General features: G+C 35.0%; 1 protein-coding gene across 3 annotated transcripts in view; it reads left to right on the top strand.

Annotated features, from left to right (window-relative positions):
- Positions 1 to 22003, top strand: part of LOC115216642 (probable N-acetylgalactosaminyltransferase 9) — a 109782-nt gene that overhangs the window by 76832 nt on the left and 10947 nt on the right. For all 3 annotated transcript variants that reach the window (XM_029786129.2, XM_029786130.2, XM_029786131.2), the window contains 3 exons: positions 9931 to 10048; positions 16250 to 16337; positions 18523 to 18620. In XM_029786129.2, the coding sequence (XP_029641989.1) occupies positions 9931 to 10048; positions 16250 to 16337; positions 18523 to 18620 (304 nt within the window). The remainder of the gene's footprint in view (positions 1 to 9930; positions 10049 to 16249; positions 16338 to 18522; positions 18621 to 22003) is intronic.

The raw sequence follows: 22003 nt of genomic DNA on the forward strand, positions 1-22003 counted from the left end.
TGCTAGCATGGGTTGGACGATTCAACTGGGGTCTGGGGAGCCCGAAGGCTGCACCAGGCCAGTCAGATCTGGCAGTGTTTCTACAGCTGGATGCCCTTCCTAACGCCAACCACTCCGAGAGTGTAGTGGGTGATTTTATGTGCCACCGACACAGGTGCCAGACGAGGCTGGCGAACAGCCACGCTCGGATGGTGTTTTTTATGTGCCACCGACACAGGTTCCAGACGAGGCTGGCGAACGGCCACGATCGGATGGTGTTTGTTACGTGCCCACAGCACGGAGGCCAGTTGATGCGGTACTGGCTACGTCCACGTTCGGATGGTCTTCTTGTGTGCCACCGGCACTGGTACCACAAAGATACAAATTCCATTGATGTTCATCTATTTTGATTTGTTTTGATTTTCACTTGCCTCAACAGGTCTTTACAAGTGTCACAAGAAGGAAGGTATGCACAGGTGGACTGACTACGTCCCAGGTAGGGGCCACGGGTTATGGCCTGACTAGTTTTGCCGGGTCTTCGGATGGTGTTTTTATGTGCCACCGACACAGGTGCCAGATGAGGCTGGCGAACGGCCATGATCGGATGGTGTTTGTTATGTGCCCACAGCACGAAGGCCAGTCGATGCGGTACTGGCTACGGCCACGTTCGGATGGTTTTCTTGTGTGCCACCGGCACTGGTACCACAAAGATACAAATTCCATTGATGTTCATCTATTTTGATTTGTTTTGATTTTGATTTTCACTTGCCTCAACAGGTCTTCACAAGTGTCACAAGAAGGAAGGTATGCACAGGTGGACTGACTACGTCCCAGGTAGTCAGTCCACCTGTGCATACCTTCCTTCTTGTGATATAATAGTGATATAATATATCACATTACAATAGAGATGTTATTGTTTCATTTTTGACATGTAATACCGAAACAGTGTAAGAGATAAGAGATTGCTCTGGGCTCGTATTAGGCAAGAAGTTGAAAATTTTTTTGGCCCATGACACTCCAAGGCATGTGCAAAATGTGAATGAAATCAGTTGAGCAGTTCTTGAGTTTTAGTGATGCACACAGACAGACACACACACACATTCTCAGTTTTATATATTGTGTTATCTCTCAGTTTTGTATATGAGTTGAAATATTGTCTCCTCTTTGTATACTGTTTTCTGAATGTTTTGGATACTTTCTGTATTTATAGAATGTAACATATATACAGTAATTCCTCAATGTATGAGTTAAATTATTTTCAGAGACTGCTTGTGAAGCGAAACGTTATAAAGCAAAACAATAATTTCCCATAGTTGCTATGTTATAAATCGTAATTCATTCCCAGAAAAATATTTTACCTATAAAATTTATAATACTTATAAATAAATGACAATAAAACAACATCCGAATGTAAAGATTATTTTATGTAAAGTAAATGGAATCTCAAGATTGTTTAAAATAAAAAATATTATTATTATAATCATTTTCTGAACCACTATTACTCATACCAGACTCGCTCACACAATCACCTGTCGACATGATCACTAATTCACAAGCACTTGTAGATGGACTTGTAGATTTCTTTTTAAAAATCAAGTCTAGAGTTGTTTGCTTAGAAGAAGCTTTTCTTTGCTCTTTATAAACTTCTTGGTAACACAGAAGCATTTGTTAAGATAGTAGAAATTTTTGCCCTTCGTTCAACATTTGGATCTTATGCTTGAAAAATAAAATTCAAATACCTGGGGCTTTGTAAAGCAGGTCCTCGTAAGGTGAGGTATTACTGTACTTTGTTCTTCATACTGAGTTGTAATCCTTGCTGTGCATCTATTATTATTTTATCACCAGAGTTTATTCTCATTTGAATTATAAGAGAGTTTGTTTGTGGAAGGTGTGAGAAAGAAGCTGGAGGGCTGGTAGAACCAGTGGAAATGTTATGTGATGAGGTAGAAACGGTGAGAGAGTTTTGTTATTTGGGAGATAGGGTGGATGTAGGTGTGGATGTGAAGTAGCTGTGACAGCTAGAGCAAGACTTGGCTGGGTGAAGTTCATGGAATGTGGAGCATTTTTACATGGGTAAAGGTTCTCATTGAAGATAAAAAGAAGGGTCTGTAGGAGTTGTGTGAGAGCTTCAATGTTTTATGGGAGTGAGACATGGTGTCTGAGGGAGAGAGAGATGGCAATTTTGAGAAGGACCGAGTGTGCAATGGTAAGAGAAATGTGTAGAGTGAAGCTATTTGACAAGAGGTGGGCTGAGGACTTGACAAGGGTGCTGGGTTTGGAGGAATCAGTGGAATGGCTGGCAAGGGTGAATAGAGTGCAATGGTATGGGCATGTATTGAGGAGGGATGAAGAGCATGTTCTGAGAAGGGTGCTTGAGTTTGAGGTAAATGGACCACGAAAAAGAAGTAGACCGAGGAAAACATGGCGGGAACAGGTGAAGGAGATTGGGAGGGTTGGCTTGAAAAGGGAAAACAAGTTGGTGTGAGGGCGGTTGCTATGGCATTGAGATAGATTAGGTCACCCCCATTAAAAGGGACAAAATCTGGTTTTAAAACACTGGATGATGATGATGATGATGATGAATCTTATAGTTTTGTTATTTACATTATTCATTCATGAATGTTGATTACTAGTATTATTTTTCTTGGTATATCTTCTGTTGTTTTCATCTTTGGTTGCCTTTGAATTTATGTTTGGTCCATTTCACTTGGCTTCAGCTGTCTTCATAGAGGGTGATTGCTGCTGGTGGAATACAATAACTTACAACCATCAGTGGTTTGTTACGCTGCTATTGGATGGTGCAGAAAAACAGAGCTAAGATTTATTGAAGGATATTGCCATGGTCCTCAATGAAGGAAGAAGAAAACTGTAAACCAACAAGTTTACTGTGAGGAAATGTGTCTACAAATACTCAGTGATATAAAAAGTGTCATGGGTGACAAGTCATGGCCATAGCAACAGGATGGTGCAATGCTACAGTTCAGTTTCTCCGGTAATCTACCCTTGACTTTATTGCACTTGAAGATTGGCCTTCAAAGAGTCCAGACTTAAATGTGATGGATTACTGTGTCTAGAGCTTGTTATTAGTTGAGATACAGAAATACTGATGTCATATAACCATCATTGATGAATTGAAAATGTGCTTGATAAAAGCTTGGAATAACATCCTCAAGTTACGCTTCAAAATGTCATGCGATTTTGGATTTCTCAATTAAAATGCTGTTAGAAAGTGCACAGAAGACATTTTGAACATTTGTGAGTGTTAATATGATATCACGCTTTGTGACGTTTATTGTTTAGCTCAAATAGATCTTGTGAAAATATAAATCAGCATTTAACGAATTTTCCCCTTTTCTAGCGACCACCCTGTATTTGCATGTGTTTATCAGTTTCTTTGCCTTACATTCTTTCACTGTGTTATTGTCTATTCTCCTGTGATGTCAGTTTGCATTTCACTTCTTTGATTTTTGTAGTTTATTGTTAGTAGAACTGAAGTAAATCCTAATCCCATTATTCATCCTTATAAATATATTTCTTTATACTGTGATGTCCTTCTCTGTGATTGTTTTGTTGGTTGTTTAAATTTCTTTTTATTCTTGGTTATAAGCTATCAATGGAAAACAAAGAGTGGGAGTTGAAAATGAAACTGTAAATGGAACTGAAGTATGAAAATAGTAATTAAATGGAAATAAATAAAATATATTTACCTTAATGAATACTTGACTTGAATTATGTTCCCTGGTATTGGATACAACGCTATTCTTCAGTTTTTTTCAGCTTTGACTTTTTGACTCTATGTATAGTTACATTATATTGTTTCTTGCATTCTTTGTAGACATTGCTATGTCTTTATTGTTTGTTTACTGTGATTGTTATTAGTCTTAATTATGGATTGTTGCTGTTTCATCATGATCATTTTAACATCCACTTTTCCATGCTTGCATGGGTCAGATGGAATTCATTGAAGTAGGGTTTCTACCACCAGATACTTTTTCCTGTCACTGTCTCTTCCTGTTTCCAAGCAAAAGAATATTTCCCCATGGCCAGACATGTTTGCTTGGATGATTGGAAATAGATGACATTGCTTATGTGACGGTGACACTCATTTACAACTGTCACACAATGGTCAAGACAAGGAGACTCTAAAACGCATATATGCACACACTCAGGCCTAAATACAGGCATATATATGTATATGTCTGTATACAAAGGACTTATTTCAGTTTCCATTTACCAAATCCACTCATAGAGCTTTGGTTGGCCCAGGACTGTAATAGAAGATACTTGCCCAAGGCCCAAGGTTCCACACAGTGGGACTGAACCTGAAATCACATGGTTAGGAAGCATGCTTCTTAACCACACAGCCATGAAAAATATGTATTTTACATCTGTAAATGTTAATGATTGATAAATAGGAAAGCATAGTGTGAAAGGGCAAGTTTGGTTGTGGCAGTGGCAGAGATTGCTGTTATTGTTACTGTTGCTGATACTACACTGAAAGTGAGGCTGTATTCTTTGACCTCGTTATAATTCTTAGTTCTTGATGTAGCATTGTAGTTTTTTTTCTAGAATGTTTGCTAATATTATACAGGCGTAGGAGTGGCTGTGTGGTAAGTAGCTTGCTTACCAACCACATGGTTCTGGGTTCAGTCCCACTGCGTGGCACCTTGGGCAAGTGTCTTCTACTATAGCCTCGGACCAACCAAAGCCTTGTGAGTGGATTTGGTTGACGGAAACTGAAAGAAGCCCGTCGTATACAAGTATATATATATGTGTGTGCATGTATGTTTGTGTGTTTGTGTTTGTCCCCCTAGCATTGCTTGACAATCGATGCTAGTGTGTTTATGTCCCCGTCACTTAGTGGTTCGGCAAAAGAGACCGATAGAATAAGTACTGAGCTTACAAAAAATAAGTCCCAGGGTCGAGTTGCTCAATTAAAGGCGGTGCTCCAGCATGGCCACAGTCAAATGGCTGAAACAAGTAAAAGAGTAAAAGAGTCGTATTTGGTGTATAATTCTGCTTCATTTTTTGCAGACTTGGTACTGCATATTTGTTAATGTCTTTAGTCCTCCTGCTATGATTGTATTGTTGATTTGTTATTGCTGTTCTCAATCTTTAGTATTGTTTATTCATCTTTGGTGAAAAATATTCTTCATTTGTAAATGTTAATGATGACAAACAGAAAAGCGTAATGTGGTAGACCGTCATTTCAGATATTTCGATTTATAGATTTGCAATTCTAGTTTTAGAGTGTATCATTGAAAGATATCTTGTCTGACATATCAAAGCTTAAATAAGCATCAGTGAAGTAGTACTAAGTATATTTCTTTTAATTTTGGTTTAAAATTATAAAAAAGTGACAAAGTTGTTAAACATCATTTGAAAGTAAAACGCTGTAAATTGAAATAGATTATGGAAGTAATAATAGAATTTTTAAAAGTGCTGTTTTGGTTATGAATCTATATTCTTCTTTGTTTGTCTTTGGTGAAAAGCAGTGTTTCTTCAGATTGTGTTTTTATGTTTGTCCCATATATTATGTAAACTAAAAATATAAATATGAAGTTTTTCTATATTAAAACTTCATTGTACACAACACTCTTAATTGTTCTAGTTTCCTGTAATATAAATTTATTTAAACCCTAACTCTCTCTGGCAACATACAGTTGGCCTTTGTGAATGCTAGCTTGGGTAAATAATCTGTAATTTGTTTCAAGTGTTTGGGTTTGTTGTTTATTTATTAACATTGTCTGGAAACTGTTGTCTGATTAATGTGAATGGAAATTCATCACCTCCTGTAAAAAAGCAATTCTTAGAATGAATACAGCTTTCCAGTAATAAGGGCAGTCATTTACAATTTTTGCCTAAATGACTTTGGCTTTAATATCTTGACTAATTAAACGTGTACTTTTTACATATCTAATTTACTTAGTTAACTGTATATGACTGCAGAATTAGTCTTTAATTTTGTGTGATGGCATGCCCAAAATATTTTTGGATATTTATTCATTCTTGAGTAAATTTGAAATAGTCATCTTAATTTCAATATTTATCACAAGTAAATAATACTATTTCATCATCTGGAAACTGGACTGATATTTCTTCATTGATTAAATCAACATAGATATTTTTTTAGTGCTAAAATCATTTTATAATTTTTCAGGTTGAGCAATACATTCTTGTGTAATGTCTTTAAATGGATTGTTTTTTTCTTGACAAGTAGCAAAGCAACTGCAGCAAATGATACCCATGCTATTACAATATTTCTACGTGTGCAGTCATATGCTACAGTGTTTTCTCTGATCCATTGGATCTATTGATGAGAAAACCTTGGCTATTGGTAGAACCTTATTGTGATTACTCTGTTAACCTGAATTGTTCATTTGGTTTCTTGCAAAGCTGTCTGTTGACCAATATTATTTTTCCTACATTTTTATTGATCATTCTGTTTGAAAAGTTAAGATCATGCAGAATGAATTCACTACCTGTACCAGTGTTCATATTATTCGTGTTAGGCATTGTCATTGGCTGATAATTATTCAAAGTGGATTAATTTTCTCATAAAATAAGGTTTTAAAAAATTCTGCAAAATATGTTATCATATGCAATCAATGATTTGAATTACTCATAACATATTCATTTCATCTTTTGGAAACTTGTTCTCAAATACTGTAAATGATTTGTGAGATTCTGAAATATTGTAGTAAAAAGCAATCTTTATAGTTGATGTCACAGAAATGTGTGCATTCTCCATGTCTGCTAAACCCATTTTTCTCCCAACTTCTTTGTAAGCCGTACAAATATTTATCAAATGTATATTTAAGTTTCAAATCAATACATAGAACAGAAGTAACATTTGTTTGTTCATTTAAATTTTATAATTGTTTTCCAAGTTATATTAAGCTTGTTTCCATCTATAAGTATGCACATTTATCATGCAAAAAAGAAATTTCCAGTATTGTGTTTGATGAGTTGATATTATTGTAAGGTTTGTCATCTACACTAGAAATAAGCTTAAAGCTGAATTAAAGTAGATTTAAGAGACAAGACAAAATTTTGTCAAACTACTTTCAAATTCTTTCACTGCTAAATCTTTCTCTAAAAGCCTTTCCTGCATATATTAGGTCATCAACTATGAAATTTGTAGTAAGGTATATGGTAAACTTTGGCAGCTGCTCATTTTGCGCCATTATTATATTTTGACAATCTTTATTTTTTTGTTAGAAACCTGACACATATATCTATTTCTTTGTTCTAACTCATTTTGTGCTTTATAAAGTATTTATAAAACGTTTTTTGCTATTTTTGTTTCGAGATGGGTAAGTCAGAAATTTGTTCAGTTATGAGTTCTTTCTTGGAAATATAGCATCACAGACAGCTTCGAATATTAATGCTCGGAATATTAATTTCATTCTAATGTTATTACACAGTAGACAATATCAAATTGGCTTGCGAAATTTCATTCTGGTAAATTTGGCCTCACAAATGAACAACATGGTTGACCAGAAATAAAGGTGGATAATGATGAACTGAAAGCCACCATCGAGTCAGATCCATCTGAAAGTGACTGTGAATTATTGTTGTTGTTTGGTGATAGCAAGCAAACAATATTGACTCATCTAGTTCAAATCGGTAAAGTGGAAAAGTTGGATAAGTGGGTTCCACATGAACTCAATGAAAATCAGAAACAGCAACGTTTAGAAGCCTGCACTATGCTACTTTCTCATCACAAAAATGAATCATTTTTGAATAAATTTGTAACATGTGATGAGAAATGGATCCAATACAACAACTGTAAACATTCAGCACAATGGTTGGACAAAGACGAGCCTCCAAAACAGAGTCCAAAAAGCAAAATTCATCAGAAGAAACTGATGGTGTGTTCGGTGGTCTGGTGCAGGTGTGATCCATTATGATTTCATTAAACCTGGCTTGGATGAAGTATACTGCAGTCAACTGGGCCAAATAATGCAGAAACTTACAAAGAAAAACAGCCTAGATTAGTCAATAGATCCACTCCAATTTTATTGCAAGACAACGCCAGACCACACATTGCAAAATGACATTGGTGAAGGAGTTGGAAGTTCTCCATCATCCACCATACTCACCTAATCTTGCCCCCACTGAATACCACTTCTTCCAGAATTTGGATTACTTTTTGATAGGAAAAAAAATTAATTCCAGCGATGCCGTAAAACAGGCCTTCTAAGATTTTATTGATGCTAGATTGCCAGGCTTTTACAGTTCCAGGCTGGACAAGCTACCCCTGAAATAACAAAAGTGTATTGACAATATGGGTGCATACTTCGATGAATAAAACTATTCCTTGTATTTATAAAACATTAGTAAACTTTTTTCTTTTCTACAAATTTCATACTTGACGACCAAATAATATGGGGAATTTACAATATTTTGATATTTGTCTTAGAGAACTGATCATGTGTTGTTTCAATGAATATAGTGACTTTTAGGTGCAACGAATTTTTTTTTTAATCTTGAACTATAATTTTTTAAATTTCAGTCTACTCTGTTTTTGTATCTCACAGACTTAACACATCTGCTGTATCTCACAGACTTAATACAAATAAGACCATTTCATTCTCATCTAGCTTCATAGGTCTAAATAGCTTTCAAACTGAATAACATATTATGGAAGGCTTCCACTGAATTATCATTTAACATACGATGGTTGAGGCATATTGATATACTAATTTCTAAAGTGTTTGAATTGTAATTTGTAATTTCAAGGAGTAAATATCCAACCATAGATGAATTTTACAATTCAAAATTGTTGACTATCAGAATTCACCTTTTAAGTTATGAGCATGCATATGCATAGGACTCTCATAATTTCATATTTTAATTTTAGCTGATATTCCATTTCAATATAATGGGATATCAATCAACACAACTATACAGGTGAATATTGTATTCATTTAACCATTGCAGCACCTAACCTTGTTTGGATAAGAATACTGAAAAATTATATTGGTGAAGTATGGTCATGTGTTGTGTATGGATAAGGACAGCTGTGTGAAAAAGTATCATACCCTAATAGTGGAGGGAACCTGTAAAAAAGGTAGATCCAGGAAGACTTGGGATGAGGTGGTGAAGCACGACCTACAAATGTTGGCCCTCACAGAGGCAATGGCAAGCAACTGAGACCTTTGGAAATATGCTGTGCTTGAGAAGACCCGGCAAGCCAAATGAGACCATGACTGTGGCCTATGCAAGTGTATCCTTCAATCATTGAGCAATAAACTGTGCTTGAGAAGACCTGTTGAGTCAAGTGAAATCATTGTCGTGGCCAATACCAGTACCGCCTGGCAGGCACCCGTGCCAGTGGCACGTATAAAGCACCATTCAAGCATGCTTGATGCCAGTCCCAGTGGACTGGCTTCCATTGCCACCTGACTTGCTCTCATGCAGTGACATATAAAAAGCACAATTCAAGCATGGTCGATGCCAGTACTGCCTGACTGGCCCTCATGCTGGTAGCACATTAAAAGCACACACTGCACTCTCAGAGTGGTTGGCATTAGGAAGGGCATCCAGCTGTAGAAACCTTGCCAGATCAGATTGGAGCCTGGGGCAGCCTTCTGGCTTGCCAGACCTCAATCAAACTGTCCAGCCCATGCCAGCATGGAAAACAGACATTAAACCATGATGATGATGAAGTATGGGTAGGACAGTGTGATAAACAAGAAGCAGTTCTTAATGCCTCAAAATGTCAGTGGAAATAGTTATAATTTCTTTAAAAGAAATCTGTCAACTTTATTAATTATCTTGTTTGATTAATTTATTCTCTTTAAACTTGATTACCTTTCTTGGCATCTCAATTGTGAGTATTGATTAGCATATCTATCTCATTACTGAAACATTTAAAATTTAACTTAACATTGTCATTGTAATAGTTTGTCCTTTTTTCTTGATAGTATCTTAATTTTCTTATAGATCACCAACAATGGCTGGTGGGCTGTTTGCAGTTAATCGTCAGTTTTTCTTTGATATTGGAACTTATGATCCTGGTATGGAAATCTGGGGTGGAGAAAATTTGGAACTGTCATTCAGAGTAAGTAATATCTTTTCAATTTGAAAGTGTCCATTTTCTTTGTAAAGCAGTCCTTGAATGGAGAAATTAATGCAATTAATGTTCAACTTAAACTTCTGTAAAGAAAACATGGGAAGGAAAGGAGTCAGTGAAATACAATTCAATGGAAAGTTTAGTATGTAGTATGGGGGATGAAAAACACAAGGCATAATAAGACACGGAGAGACAGGTAACTTGGCAAATCATGGGTGAGGATAATATAAAGATTGTGAGTTAAGAGAGTTAAAGTATGCTTGGGGCTATAGTGTGTTAATGAGTGAAAATGTCTTTTTGCTGGATAACTTCCTTTGGCGATGGTTGTAATAGAAAAATGCTTGTATGTTAGACAATTGCATTTTTCAAGATACTTTCATTTTGAAAAAAAAAAAAATGAAACCTTTTTAATTATGATTTGTAAATAATAACATTATTAATTACTGATATTGAATAGGCAGTTGTGACTTCCTAGCATTTATAGCAGTGAGTGACAAGTATAATTCAGTGCAGAATAAATATAAAAACAAAGAAGAACTTTGTTTAAAGTGTACTGGGTGGTTTTATTTTTTTATTTCATTGATGTATACCAGTCAGAGATATATATGTATGTATACACACATGGGAGCAATATTCTAATGTAGGGCCTTGTATAATGTCAGCAGTTGTCCTGATGTGAGGTATTTTTTAGCTTTGAAGTGATGAATTTTCCTTTAGGATATGGATAATGCCAGTATTCAAGATATCAAATAGTTTCTAGTTTGATATTTGAGGTAACTAAATATAAAACTAGTTAATCTATTACAAATAAGAGAAAATGGTATTTAGAAAGTACGTTAGTTGCCACATTAGAACACTAGTTTTTGTCACTAATATTTAAGTGTCAATACATTTTTAATTCTCTTTAATTTGGCATTTATACGAATTAAATTTTAATCACTTACTGATTAAATTCATTTCTCTTATAGTATCTGAGCTGCAGTTATCCCTTTTTACTTGTAGATTTTTTGGCTGAAGATTATCTTTTTAGTTTGCACTGTATCATGGGATAACTGTTTTGAATGAAATTAAAAGCATTTTGTACGGAACACCATAGAAACACAATTCTACCAAAGCTAACACTAATCTAGACAAATCATTCTATACTTTCTGAAAAACATTTCTACACTTTCTGAACGTTATTATCTTTAGATTTAATTTGTTTTTAGTGACCAAATAAACTATGATTGAGCAGCAAATATGTTTTTACATTTTCTAAACCTTAGTGTGTTTGTCATTAATGCAAACAAATGTGAGAGCCTGTAAAAACTATAAAACTTAGGTATGAAACTTATATTGCTTTTGTTGATATCTTAATGTAATTACTACTCTATCATAAGCTCTCTGACAAATTTCAGAATTTTATCTTTCACATCATCATTTTTATACACTTACAAAGTAAGTCTATCATTAAAAAATTTTTTTTTAGATTTTGCTAGGTTTTCTTTGTTCTACTTTTCAATGTACTGTAGGTTTTAAAGTGAGATGTTTCCTTTTCTATTCTGACATTAAACATAGCTACTTTTGACTGATTCAGTCAAATCATTTTAACAGAGGCAAAATCTAACTATTTTACAATGTATAATTTTATCAAATCAACTTAGACTTTACTCCTCTTCAGTGATAAATAAACAAAAAATGAGCAGTAGATAAGTGTTTATATTTTTAAACACAATATTTTAAAGAGCTTTCATGAAAGCCTATGAAAATTTAGTTCTAAGTGGGAATCAAATGCACCTCTACTTTTAACATTTTGACATAATTACTGTAATACTATAAGCGCTTTGGCAATATCAGTTGTCATATGCAGACTTTTAAACATCTAGCCAGCAAACGTGTAATCATTTTGAATCTTGGGCATGCATATTTACAAATACCAGATATTTGCTTTGATTGTGCTATAACGTACATTACATGGAAAAATGCAAGCATGAAAAGTAATATTTTTAAGATTATAAACCTGGAAAAGTACAGGACAAGTTATTACACTTGGAAAAGTATAGGACAAGCTATAACTTCTAGTAAATTAAAGAATGAGAAACTTTTTACTTAAAATATTGTAGCAAAGAATAAAATTTTTAAATATTATAAACTAAAAATTATACAAATTATAATTAATTGTAAGCAAAAAATACAAAATTTTTTAAATAATCTTTGTACATCATACCATAATTATAGAATAATTAAGTACTTCATAAAATAATTAAGGTTAAATTTTTTTTTAATTTTATAATATACTATTAAAATATAGTAAATAATTAATTATTAAATAAATAGAATTTTATTCAAGCTATTACTTCTATTTTTTCAAGCTATTACTAAAGAATTTGATTACTATTTATAAGTACAATTCCAATTTACATATATTAAAATTTAACTATATTATGTAATATACTGTTGTGTCGGGGAGAATCATTCTCTTTTAGTGCCTTATAATTTAACACACTCACTGGTAAAATTTCCACTTATTTCTTTCTTTATTTTTCTAAAATTTTTGTTGCGTCTTGCAACCTTTTCAATAGTCAAAACTATTGAAAAGGTTGCAAGACGCAACTAAAATTTCGAACCTGGGTTCTCATTCCTAAGGTATTATCATTATAATAACATTGAAAAATACCTTAGGAATGAGAACCCCAGGTTTGAAATTTCCCCAAGACACCTGATGAAGGCTGGAGGGTATATCAGCCGAAACGTTGTGTTAACAACAAGCAAGATGAGGACAAATATCCATCAAATGTAAATAATGTACATAATTCCTCATCTCTTAAATATTGAACTGTATTAAGTAATAGCTTGTCCTATACTTTTACAGGTGTAATAATGTGTCCTGTACTTTTCCAGGTTTATAATCTTAAGAATATGACTTTTCATGCTCGCATTTTTCCATGTAATCCATGATTTTTCCAGGCATTGCTGTTATATGGTAATTAATAATGTGTCAATTAATAATTTAAGATTTTACCTTATAAAATACTGAAAGATAATATTTCAATTTTTCCATGTGAGTGATGATAGTATTTCAATTTTTTTCATATTTAATTTAAATATATGTTGTGATTGAATTATTTGATATTATCCATCCACACCAAATTAATGGCAGGGATTTTTACCATATTGTTGGTTGCACCAAAAGTTACAAACAACAAGACCCCAAATCATCAGTTACCAGGCTCACCTTAAGTAACCTAGATTTTGAGTTGGTGACTGCTGCTAATCTAGATCTATCAATAATTATTCAATACAACAGTAATTATAAAAGCATATCAGATATATACAAGTTAAAATTACCTACATCTCATTAATATAAATTTGATTTATGAAAAATCCCTTTTAATTAATTTTGAAATTTAAAAAGTAAATTTAGAATATAAGCACCTTTAACCAATGTCTTTTCTGGACAGCCTTACTTCATGCCTTCAGGTCTGCCCATAGAGACAGCCAAAAATGACTATATTCCTGCCCCAATAAATTTGCCGATGCCAGACCTCCCTGGCACCTGTGCAGGTGACACGTAAAAAGCACCCACTACACTCGCGGAGTGGTTGGCGTTAGGAAGGGCATCCAGCCGTAGAAACACTGCCAGATCAGACTGGAGCCTGGTGCAGCCCCTGGCTTCCCAGACCCCGGTCAAACCGTCCAACCCGTGCTAGTGCGGAAAACGGACGTTAAACGATGATGATGATGATATCTGAAGCATATAACACATTAATGAACTAGCCTGATTATGTAACTAAAAAGAAAGGGATAGCAACTAAAAAGGAAAAGCAGAAAGCAAGTTGATTAAAGCTGAAAGAGAAAATTAATAATAAAAGTTAAACTTACCCTAATTCAACAGCATATTAAAAATAACTTTATTAAATATTCAATTAAAAAAATAAAATATACAAAAGGATGAAAGCAAAGTCGACCTCAGTAGAATTTGAACTCAAAACATAAAGACAAACGAAATACCTATTTCTTTACTACCCACAAGGGGACAAACAAGGACAGACAAATGGATTAAGTCGATAACATCAACCCCAGTGCATAACTGGTACTTACTTAATCGACCCCAAAAAGATGAAAGGCAAAGTCGACCTTGGCGGAATTTGAACTCAAAACATAAAGACAGACGAAATACAGCTTAGCATTTCACCCAGTGTGCTAACGTTTCTGCCCGCTCACCGCCTTAGAATGTAAACATTCATTTTAGAAATATATTCTTAAAATTAATTAAAATGAATTAAGAAAGTAATTCTAATATTAAAGAATAATTTCAAAATAAAAATAGCTTTTTAGAATTTGTTTATGAATGTACTATAGCAACAAGCCTAGTAAGAAGAGAGAGAGAGAATGAGAAGTGAAGAATAAGAGCAATTATAACAAACAACGGATTAAATACAACTATTTCTTTGCTTGGGGTGCTACTCTCTTACTTATTTTACATTTCATGACATTTTACCTCATAATTTTTTTCTGCTAAATTTTGTTGAATGTGATTAACAATTCTGAATTCCTCATGCATTTTTCTATCATTTCTATCATTTATGTTAATTGGAAATGAACACCTGCCTTACTGTCCACCTTCAGGTCTCACATATTTTGATGTGACTTTTTTTCCTACTGAACCAAATCTCAAACTATTTATGTCAAAGTGTAGCTGAGGAAGTGTCCTCTTTAAAACTGTTAACAGTTTGCAATTTAGTTGAGAACTGAATTAGTGGTAAAGCTTGGAATCTGCTGCAATTGATAAAACGGTGGACTTAAGGATATATTCAACCACTACTGTGGTTGAATGATAAAGGATGGGAGCATAGGAAGAAAAACTAGAATTAAAGGGATCTAGTTAACTGTGATATGGAGGAGGCAATAGAGGAAAGTAACATATCAATTGGTTAGCTATTGTAGTGTTGGGAAATAAATCCTTGCCTTTTGGGTTGCACTCTACAATAGGTAACTTTTATCCAGTCACCCTTCCTGATTTCCTTTCCCCACACTATCTTCTATTTACCTTTTTGTACATTGAGAATAAACTCTGGCACATCAACAATGTTATCTTTATCTCTCTTTCCAGCTCTACCATATCTATTCCCACCCTATATTAACATATGGTAGCCATGAATCTCTTCTCTAACTACAAACTTGTTTCTGTCCCTCCTCTCATATTTTATCCTCTCAACACCTTGCATAAAGTTAAAGCTAAAACAAAACAACTGACACAAACGATACATACACAATATACACATAATTAACTTGCTGCCTGAATGCTGGTTGCTTCACACATCATACAGAGTTGAACCTGATACTCAAGAGGAGCTTGGCCTGGGCAAACATCCCCTCCATCTTGGAACCATCTGGATCGTCCAGATGTGATGGGAACAGATCTGACAGCCTCACCCTGTGTCCCTGGTCACAAGCCTTGTTCAGGATATCACAGTTAGTGACTCCTTTGCTTCTTCTCACATCCTGGATCCTGTGGTCAGGGCGAGATTCGCAGCTTCTGCAGCCGAGCGGAACAAAATCCTGAAATACTGCGATCTGTCAGCCAACTACATTTTCCATTCTGTGGCATTCAAGATGTTTGGTGGGGTTGGACCACTAACTGTGAGATTCCTGTCTTCACTGGCAACTCACCTTGCAGAGGTAACTGGTGAGGCTCATGAGGGTGCTTGGCTGTTCCAGTGCTTTAACCTCACCATCACCCAACACTGCAAGCATGCTGGTGTGTCTCAATAGCCATTAGAGAGGTTTCTCAGTGCCGCCATGTTTTCAACCCAAGGTGGTGAATTGTTTTGATTTTTTTTTCTTCCTTCTCTGTTTTTTCTTTTTAATTTTTTCCAGTTGTGTTCTCTGTTTTGCCCAGCTTTCTAGTTTGATTCTGTAAAATAGTAAACACTGTGAAGGCACTAATTTATTTAAAAAAAAAAAAAAGATTAAAAATAAATATACACACATACACATTCACAAGTAATACACTCAAAACACATAAATCTAACATTTTCTAATTAGTTGGCTTCCAAATTTGGGGAGAAATTATTTTATCAGTTTTCCATAAGTAAAAATTAACAGTATAAGCTTACTTTGATTGGAACCATTTTCATTTAACCAGCAAGTTTTAAAATAATTATATTAATTAAAACCTGAAATATAATTCCCTTGCTTATTTTTTAGGTCTGGATGTGTGGAGGTAGTCTTGAATTTGTTCCATGTTCCAGGGTTGGTCACATATTCAGAGCAGCACATCCATATGGATTCCCAAGTAAGTAGCCATATACATCTACCCACAAAACTATTTCTTTTCATTATTGTTTGCTTTATATCAATTTTTGAATGTCTGTTCTTTCATTTTCTAGGTTAAGAATATCATTGAGTTTGGCAGAAACTTATTTTCATCTAGTTTTGTCATTCAATTTTTTACTTTGAACCACATGGGATATGGATACTAGTCATATGCTAGTATCAATTTAAATTAATAGATCTCTATTTTTTATGATTGCATTAGTCTTATATCAACTTAATATCAATACTGCATTAGCTATATATATATATATATTAAATGCAAATACTGAGATATTTTCGAATACCTCGTCTTCGACATTATACTTGAGATATGCGGATCACAATACCTTACATCAGGACTCCAATAGTTCTACAGTCAAGGAAGCTGTTTAACACCAAATATAATATTAATTGTGAAAAACGCTCTCATTTCCGCAGTATTAGTTGGCTGCCATAGTGGATCGTTTCTTCTGTGAACAGAAATTATATGTTGCGCATATTTGTTTGTTTCCTCCATAACATTCTCAAAAAAACTTTTCAGTAAAAATAAAATTAGATAGTCCAATGGTTGAGCATCAGGAGATAAACTGTATTGTAGACCAGTGTTTTCTGTGAAATTAGGAATAGTGATTGGTGTTGTAATCTTTGACCGTGTTGCCATGTTTACGATATCATTTTCATCACTTTTATTTTTATCATTTTCCTTCTCAAAGTCTTCCTTGTTTGACAAATATTCACTAATATCGATATCAGATTCATCTGAAGACAAAATACTCTTGTTTTCATTTATATTTTCTATATCATCAAGAGTGAAGCCTTCAGAGCCAGAATCGCTTCTTGCTGATGCCATTTCATTAAAAACTAAGGTGCAGACTTCTCTTCAAACATTGAAAAAAACCATGTGGTCTAAACAATTTCACAGTATTTATACTTGAGTAAAGGCAGGAAAGGCTTCATCTCGCATTATCTCAAAGTTACGAGAATTCAATAACATGATTTGTTTATTTTTTTAGCAATTTCATAGAGCAGTCAGATACGGCTGGATTTGGCCGGTTTGAACAAATAAAGGGGAATTGATTTTGGTCAGTTTAAACACTAAAGGGTTAATACTGTTGAAACATTCCATCAGAGGCTTTCAATTCCATCTGAACTTTGTGTAGGAAAGATCTTACAATATTTAGAAAGTTGATGGTTTCTAAACCACTGTGTTCTGTACAAATGTCAGCAATTGCTGTATGTCTTTTCATTTTTTGTAGTAACATTTTATCTGCCATGGGAATCTAAAAGAAACCTTTTAATTGGTTTAAAGAGAGTAATAGACTGATAGTTAAGTATCCTCAAATGCCTCTCTCATCTTCAGTATGTGTGGTGTGGTGTGTGTGTGTGTGTGCGTGTGTGTGAAAGAAGAGCTTTGAAGTTTGCTTGAAACACTGTGTACAGAAGTAAAATAAAGGATGAAGACAGAGAGCTTCTTACAGTGAAGAAAGGGGAGATTAAGTAACCTTTATATTCCATGCACAAGAGCCCATCATTAGATGTGAACAGCTTATAAATTCACATTGATCCTGCCATGTTGATTGGTGTAGTGGCAGCAGCAGTTCCCCAAAAACGGTATTGTTAGTGGTTGTAGAGGTCATAGTGGGATTGGTGGTGGATGGCTAGATGTAGGTTGGCAGTTGTAGTAGTGAAGGTAACTATCTACATTGATATTTGTTGTTGTGGTGATGGTGGTGCTAGTAGATGTAGTAATAATTGGTGCTGGCAGGCAACAGCAATAATCATCCTCCATTTGTTAATGTCATTAATGATATTAACAGATCATTTTTAAATAACTTATTTTGAAAGAGAATGGAAAATGCTTGAAGACTTCAGTGATCATTAGTTATAGTTGTGTATATTGTAATTACCTAGGTGAGTTGTAAAATAACAAAGGTAAATGTGAAGAGGGCAGTGCTAGAACTGAACCTCGGCACAGCTCTAATTTTGTTCTGTTAACCATGGCCATTTGACTAAACCTTTTTAAATATGATTTAAGTATATGTAGATAGCTAAAAAGTAGAATAATTTCATTTTAGTCTTTGATATTTTTATAAATTTATTCTGACTATCCTTTTAAGTATGAAGCATTCTGAAATGATTATATTAAGAATTTTAATTTCTTACAGGTAAAAAGGATTATCATGGTATTAACTCAATGCGTTTAGCTGAAGTGTGGATGGATGAATACCGACGATTATTCTACATGCATAGGCATGATCTTCTAGTAAGAATATGTTGATTACTTCACTTAATATATCAGGCTGGTGCAAAAATAATGTCTGATTTAAAGATCTAAGGTGAAAATGAATAAGTCAGTGACTATACTCTTTACTCTTTTACTTGTTTCAGTCATTTGACTGCGGCCATGCTGGAGCACCACCTTTAATCGAGCAACTCGACCCCGGGACTTATTCTTTGTAAGCCCAGTACTTATTCTATCGGTCTCTTTTGCCGAACCGCTAAGTGACGGGGACATAAACACACCAGCATTGGTTGTCAAGCAATGCTAGGGGGACAAACACAAACATACATGCACACATATATATACATATATACGACGGGCTTCCTTCAGTTTCCGTCTACCAAATCCACTCACAAGGCTTTGGTCAACCCGAGGCTACAGTTGAAGACACTTGCCCAAATATTTATTCATTAACATACTCTCCATTGCTTTCAATGACCTCATTCCATCTTTTAACAACCTTGCTTGTGAAATTCTGTAGGTTTAGAACTGAAATATGAATCCAACTCATTTTCAATCTCTTTTCTTGTTGTTAACCTAAGTCCATCAAAATAGTTCTGTAGTCCTCGAAACAAATGGTAATCAGAAGGAGAAAAGTCAGGAGAACATGGAGGATGAGGCAGTATTTCCCAACCAAGTTCTTCTAAGAGAGTTTTGGTCAGTTGAGCTGTGTGAGGATGAGCATTATCCTTTCTGTTAACCAAAGATGCTTGCTTTTGGCTCAGAACTGTTTTCAGACTATGAAGTTGCTCACAGTAAAGATTAGCATTAATTGTTTGGTTGTGGTCTAACAGTTCATAATGGATTACTCCTTTAATATCCCACCATACACTCAGCATGATCTTCTTTGGATGAAGTCCTGCTCTTGGTTGTTGAACCGGCTGTTTTCTTTGACTGATCCAAGAAAGGCGGCATTTAACATTATGGTAAAGAATCTACTTTTCATTACCTGTAACAAGCCTGTCTAAAAATGCTGCTTGAAAGTGTCGCGAAAGCAATGATTGACAACAGGCAGCATGCTGTTATCGATTCTCTGGAGACAGCTCATGAGGGACACATTTTCCAACCACTGAAACCTTTCCAATGTGTTTTAGCTGGTGTACCATGGTTGTATGGTCCACGTTTAACTGTTCTGCTAGTTCCTTAGTGGTAACTGTAGGGTTCTCTGAAACAAGAGCTTCCAGCATTTTGGAATAGAGTTTTTTTGGATGACCCGCTTTTGGCTCTTCTTTCAAAGAGAAATCACCATTTCAGAAACGGGAAAACCATCTCTTGCAACTTCTTTCATTCATTACATCATCCCCATAAGTGCTCTGAATAGATCTTGCTGCCGCACTTGCATTAATACCTTTATAAAACTCATAGAGTAAAACATTTTTTATGTGATCTTTAGATGGGAAAAACATGGTGGTAAAATTTTCTGAGAATTATGGCCAGAAGTTAAATAATCTGAAAGAAAATAGTACAAATTAGATACAGAGATATCTTAAAACTATAAGAAGAGGTTGAAAAATTGATAAATTTGCTCTGAAACATTTTTCCTAGAAATTGGACATTACTTTTGCATCAACCTGATAAATCAGTTATAAGCTGCATGTCATAAATTTATCATTAGATTTACAAAATTTTGGTATATTATTTTCATATTCAACAGATATCTTAATTACTGTTGTATTTTTTTACTAAATAATTAATTAATTAAAATTGAAAGTGATGTAATTTTAGGTTACAAAGTGGAAAATGATTAAACCTCTGATCATTATTAATTAAACACCAAACTAATGGATTTTAAAGCAATTTATTAATATGTAAAATTTTTCCAGTCATAAAATGAATAACCAAGCTCTGATAAAGCAACAAATAATGCTAAATCTATCAAAGCCCTTCCCCTTTAATCACAGAGACAAAAATATCTAGTTTAATCACAGTGTCTACTTCTAACAAGAAAGGTTTAAAATGTGTTTTTCATTAAAACACACACTCTGTAAGTCTACCTTTCATCTCTGTTTATCCAAAGATATCTCTCCTTGCTGTGTAGTGCCTCTCTTAAATTACTACATATATATATTTGTATATGTGTGTATGTGTTGAGAAGAAAACCCATCAAGCCAAGTAATGACAGATACTGGTGTCATGCAAATGGCACCTATACCAGTGGCACATAAAAGCAACCATTACACTCTCGGAGAGGTTAGCATGAGGAAGGGCATCCAGCTGTAGAAACCATGCCAAATCAGACTGGAGTCTGGTGCAGCTGGCCAGCTTGGACAACAGATGTTAAATGATGATAATGATGATGTATGCATGTCTGTGTGTGTGTGTACTTGTTTTATATCTATTTTTTCTATGCTGGCATAGAGCTTATTTTAGGCTATAATATAAGGCTGGATGCCCTCCCTATCACTAACCCTTAATTGTTTTTCAAGTGAGATATTTTTTTAATCCTGCTACTCTTCAAAAACACAGAACTACTGGGTGAGTTGTTTAGAGAATAAATAGGACATCACTATTTTCTTCATAGTGTTGCATGAAGACATGGAATGTAAACATTCATGCATACACATACATGCTAAATGTTTAATCGTATTAAACACATTTATCATCATCATCGTTTAACGTCTGCTTTCCATGTTAGCATGGGTTGGACGATTTGACTGAGGTCTGGCGAACCAGGTTGGCTGCATCAGACTCCAATCTGATCTCACAGAATTTCTACAGCTGGATGCCCTTCCTAATGCCAACCACTCCAAGAGTGTAGTGGGTGCTTTTATGTTCCACTGGCACGAGGGCCAGTCAGGCAGTACTGGCAATGGCCACGCTCGAATGGTGATTTTTATGTACCACCTGCACAGGAGCCAGTCCAGCAGCACTGGCAACGACCTCACTCGAATGTTTTTTTCACGTACCACCAGCACAAGTGCTAGTAAGGCGATGCAGGTAATGATCATGCTCGAATGGTGCTTTTAATGTGCCATCGGCATGGAGGCCAGCTTGTTGCTCTGGCAATGATCTCACTTGTATGGTACTCTAAGCGCTCCACTAGCACGGATGCCAGTCATCGAATTTGATTTCGATTGAACTTGCCTCAACAGGTCTTTGCAAGCAGAGTTTAGTGTCCAGTGAAGGAAAGGCACACATAAGTGGACTGGTTACACCTCTGGCATAGGCCACAAGGTTATGGTCTCACTTGTGCTTGTTGAGTCTTCTCAAGTACAGCATATTTCCAGAGGTCCCGGTCACTAGTCATTGCCTCGGCGAGGCCCAATGTTTGAAGGTCATGCTTCACCACCTCATCCCAGGTTTTCCTGGGTCTACCTCTTCCACAGGTTCCCTCAACCGCTAGAGTGTGGCACTTTTTCACACAA

The sequence above is a fragment of the Octopus sinensis genome, linkage group LG10 (assembly GCF_006345805.1).
Source record: "Octopus sinensis linkage group LG10, ASM634580v1, whole genome shotgun sequence".
Taxonomy (NCBI): domain Eukaryota; kingdom Metazoa; phylum Mollusca; class Cephalopoda; order Octopoda; family Octopodidae; genus Octopus; species Octopus sinensis.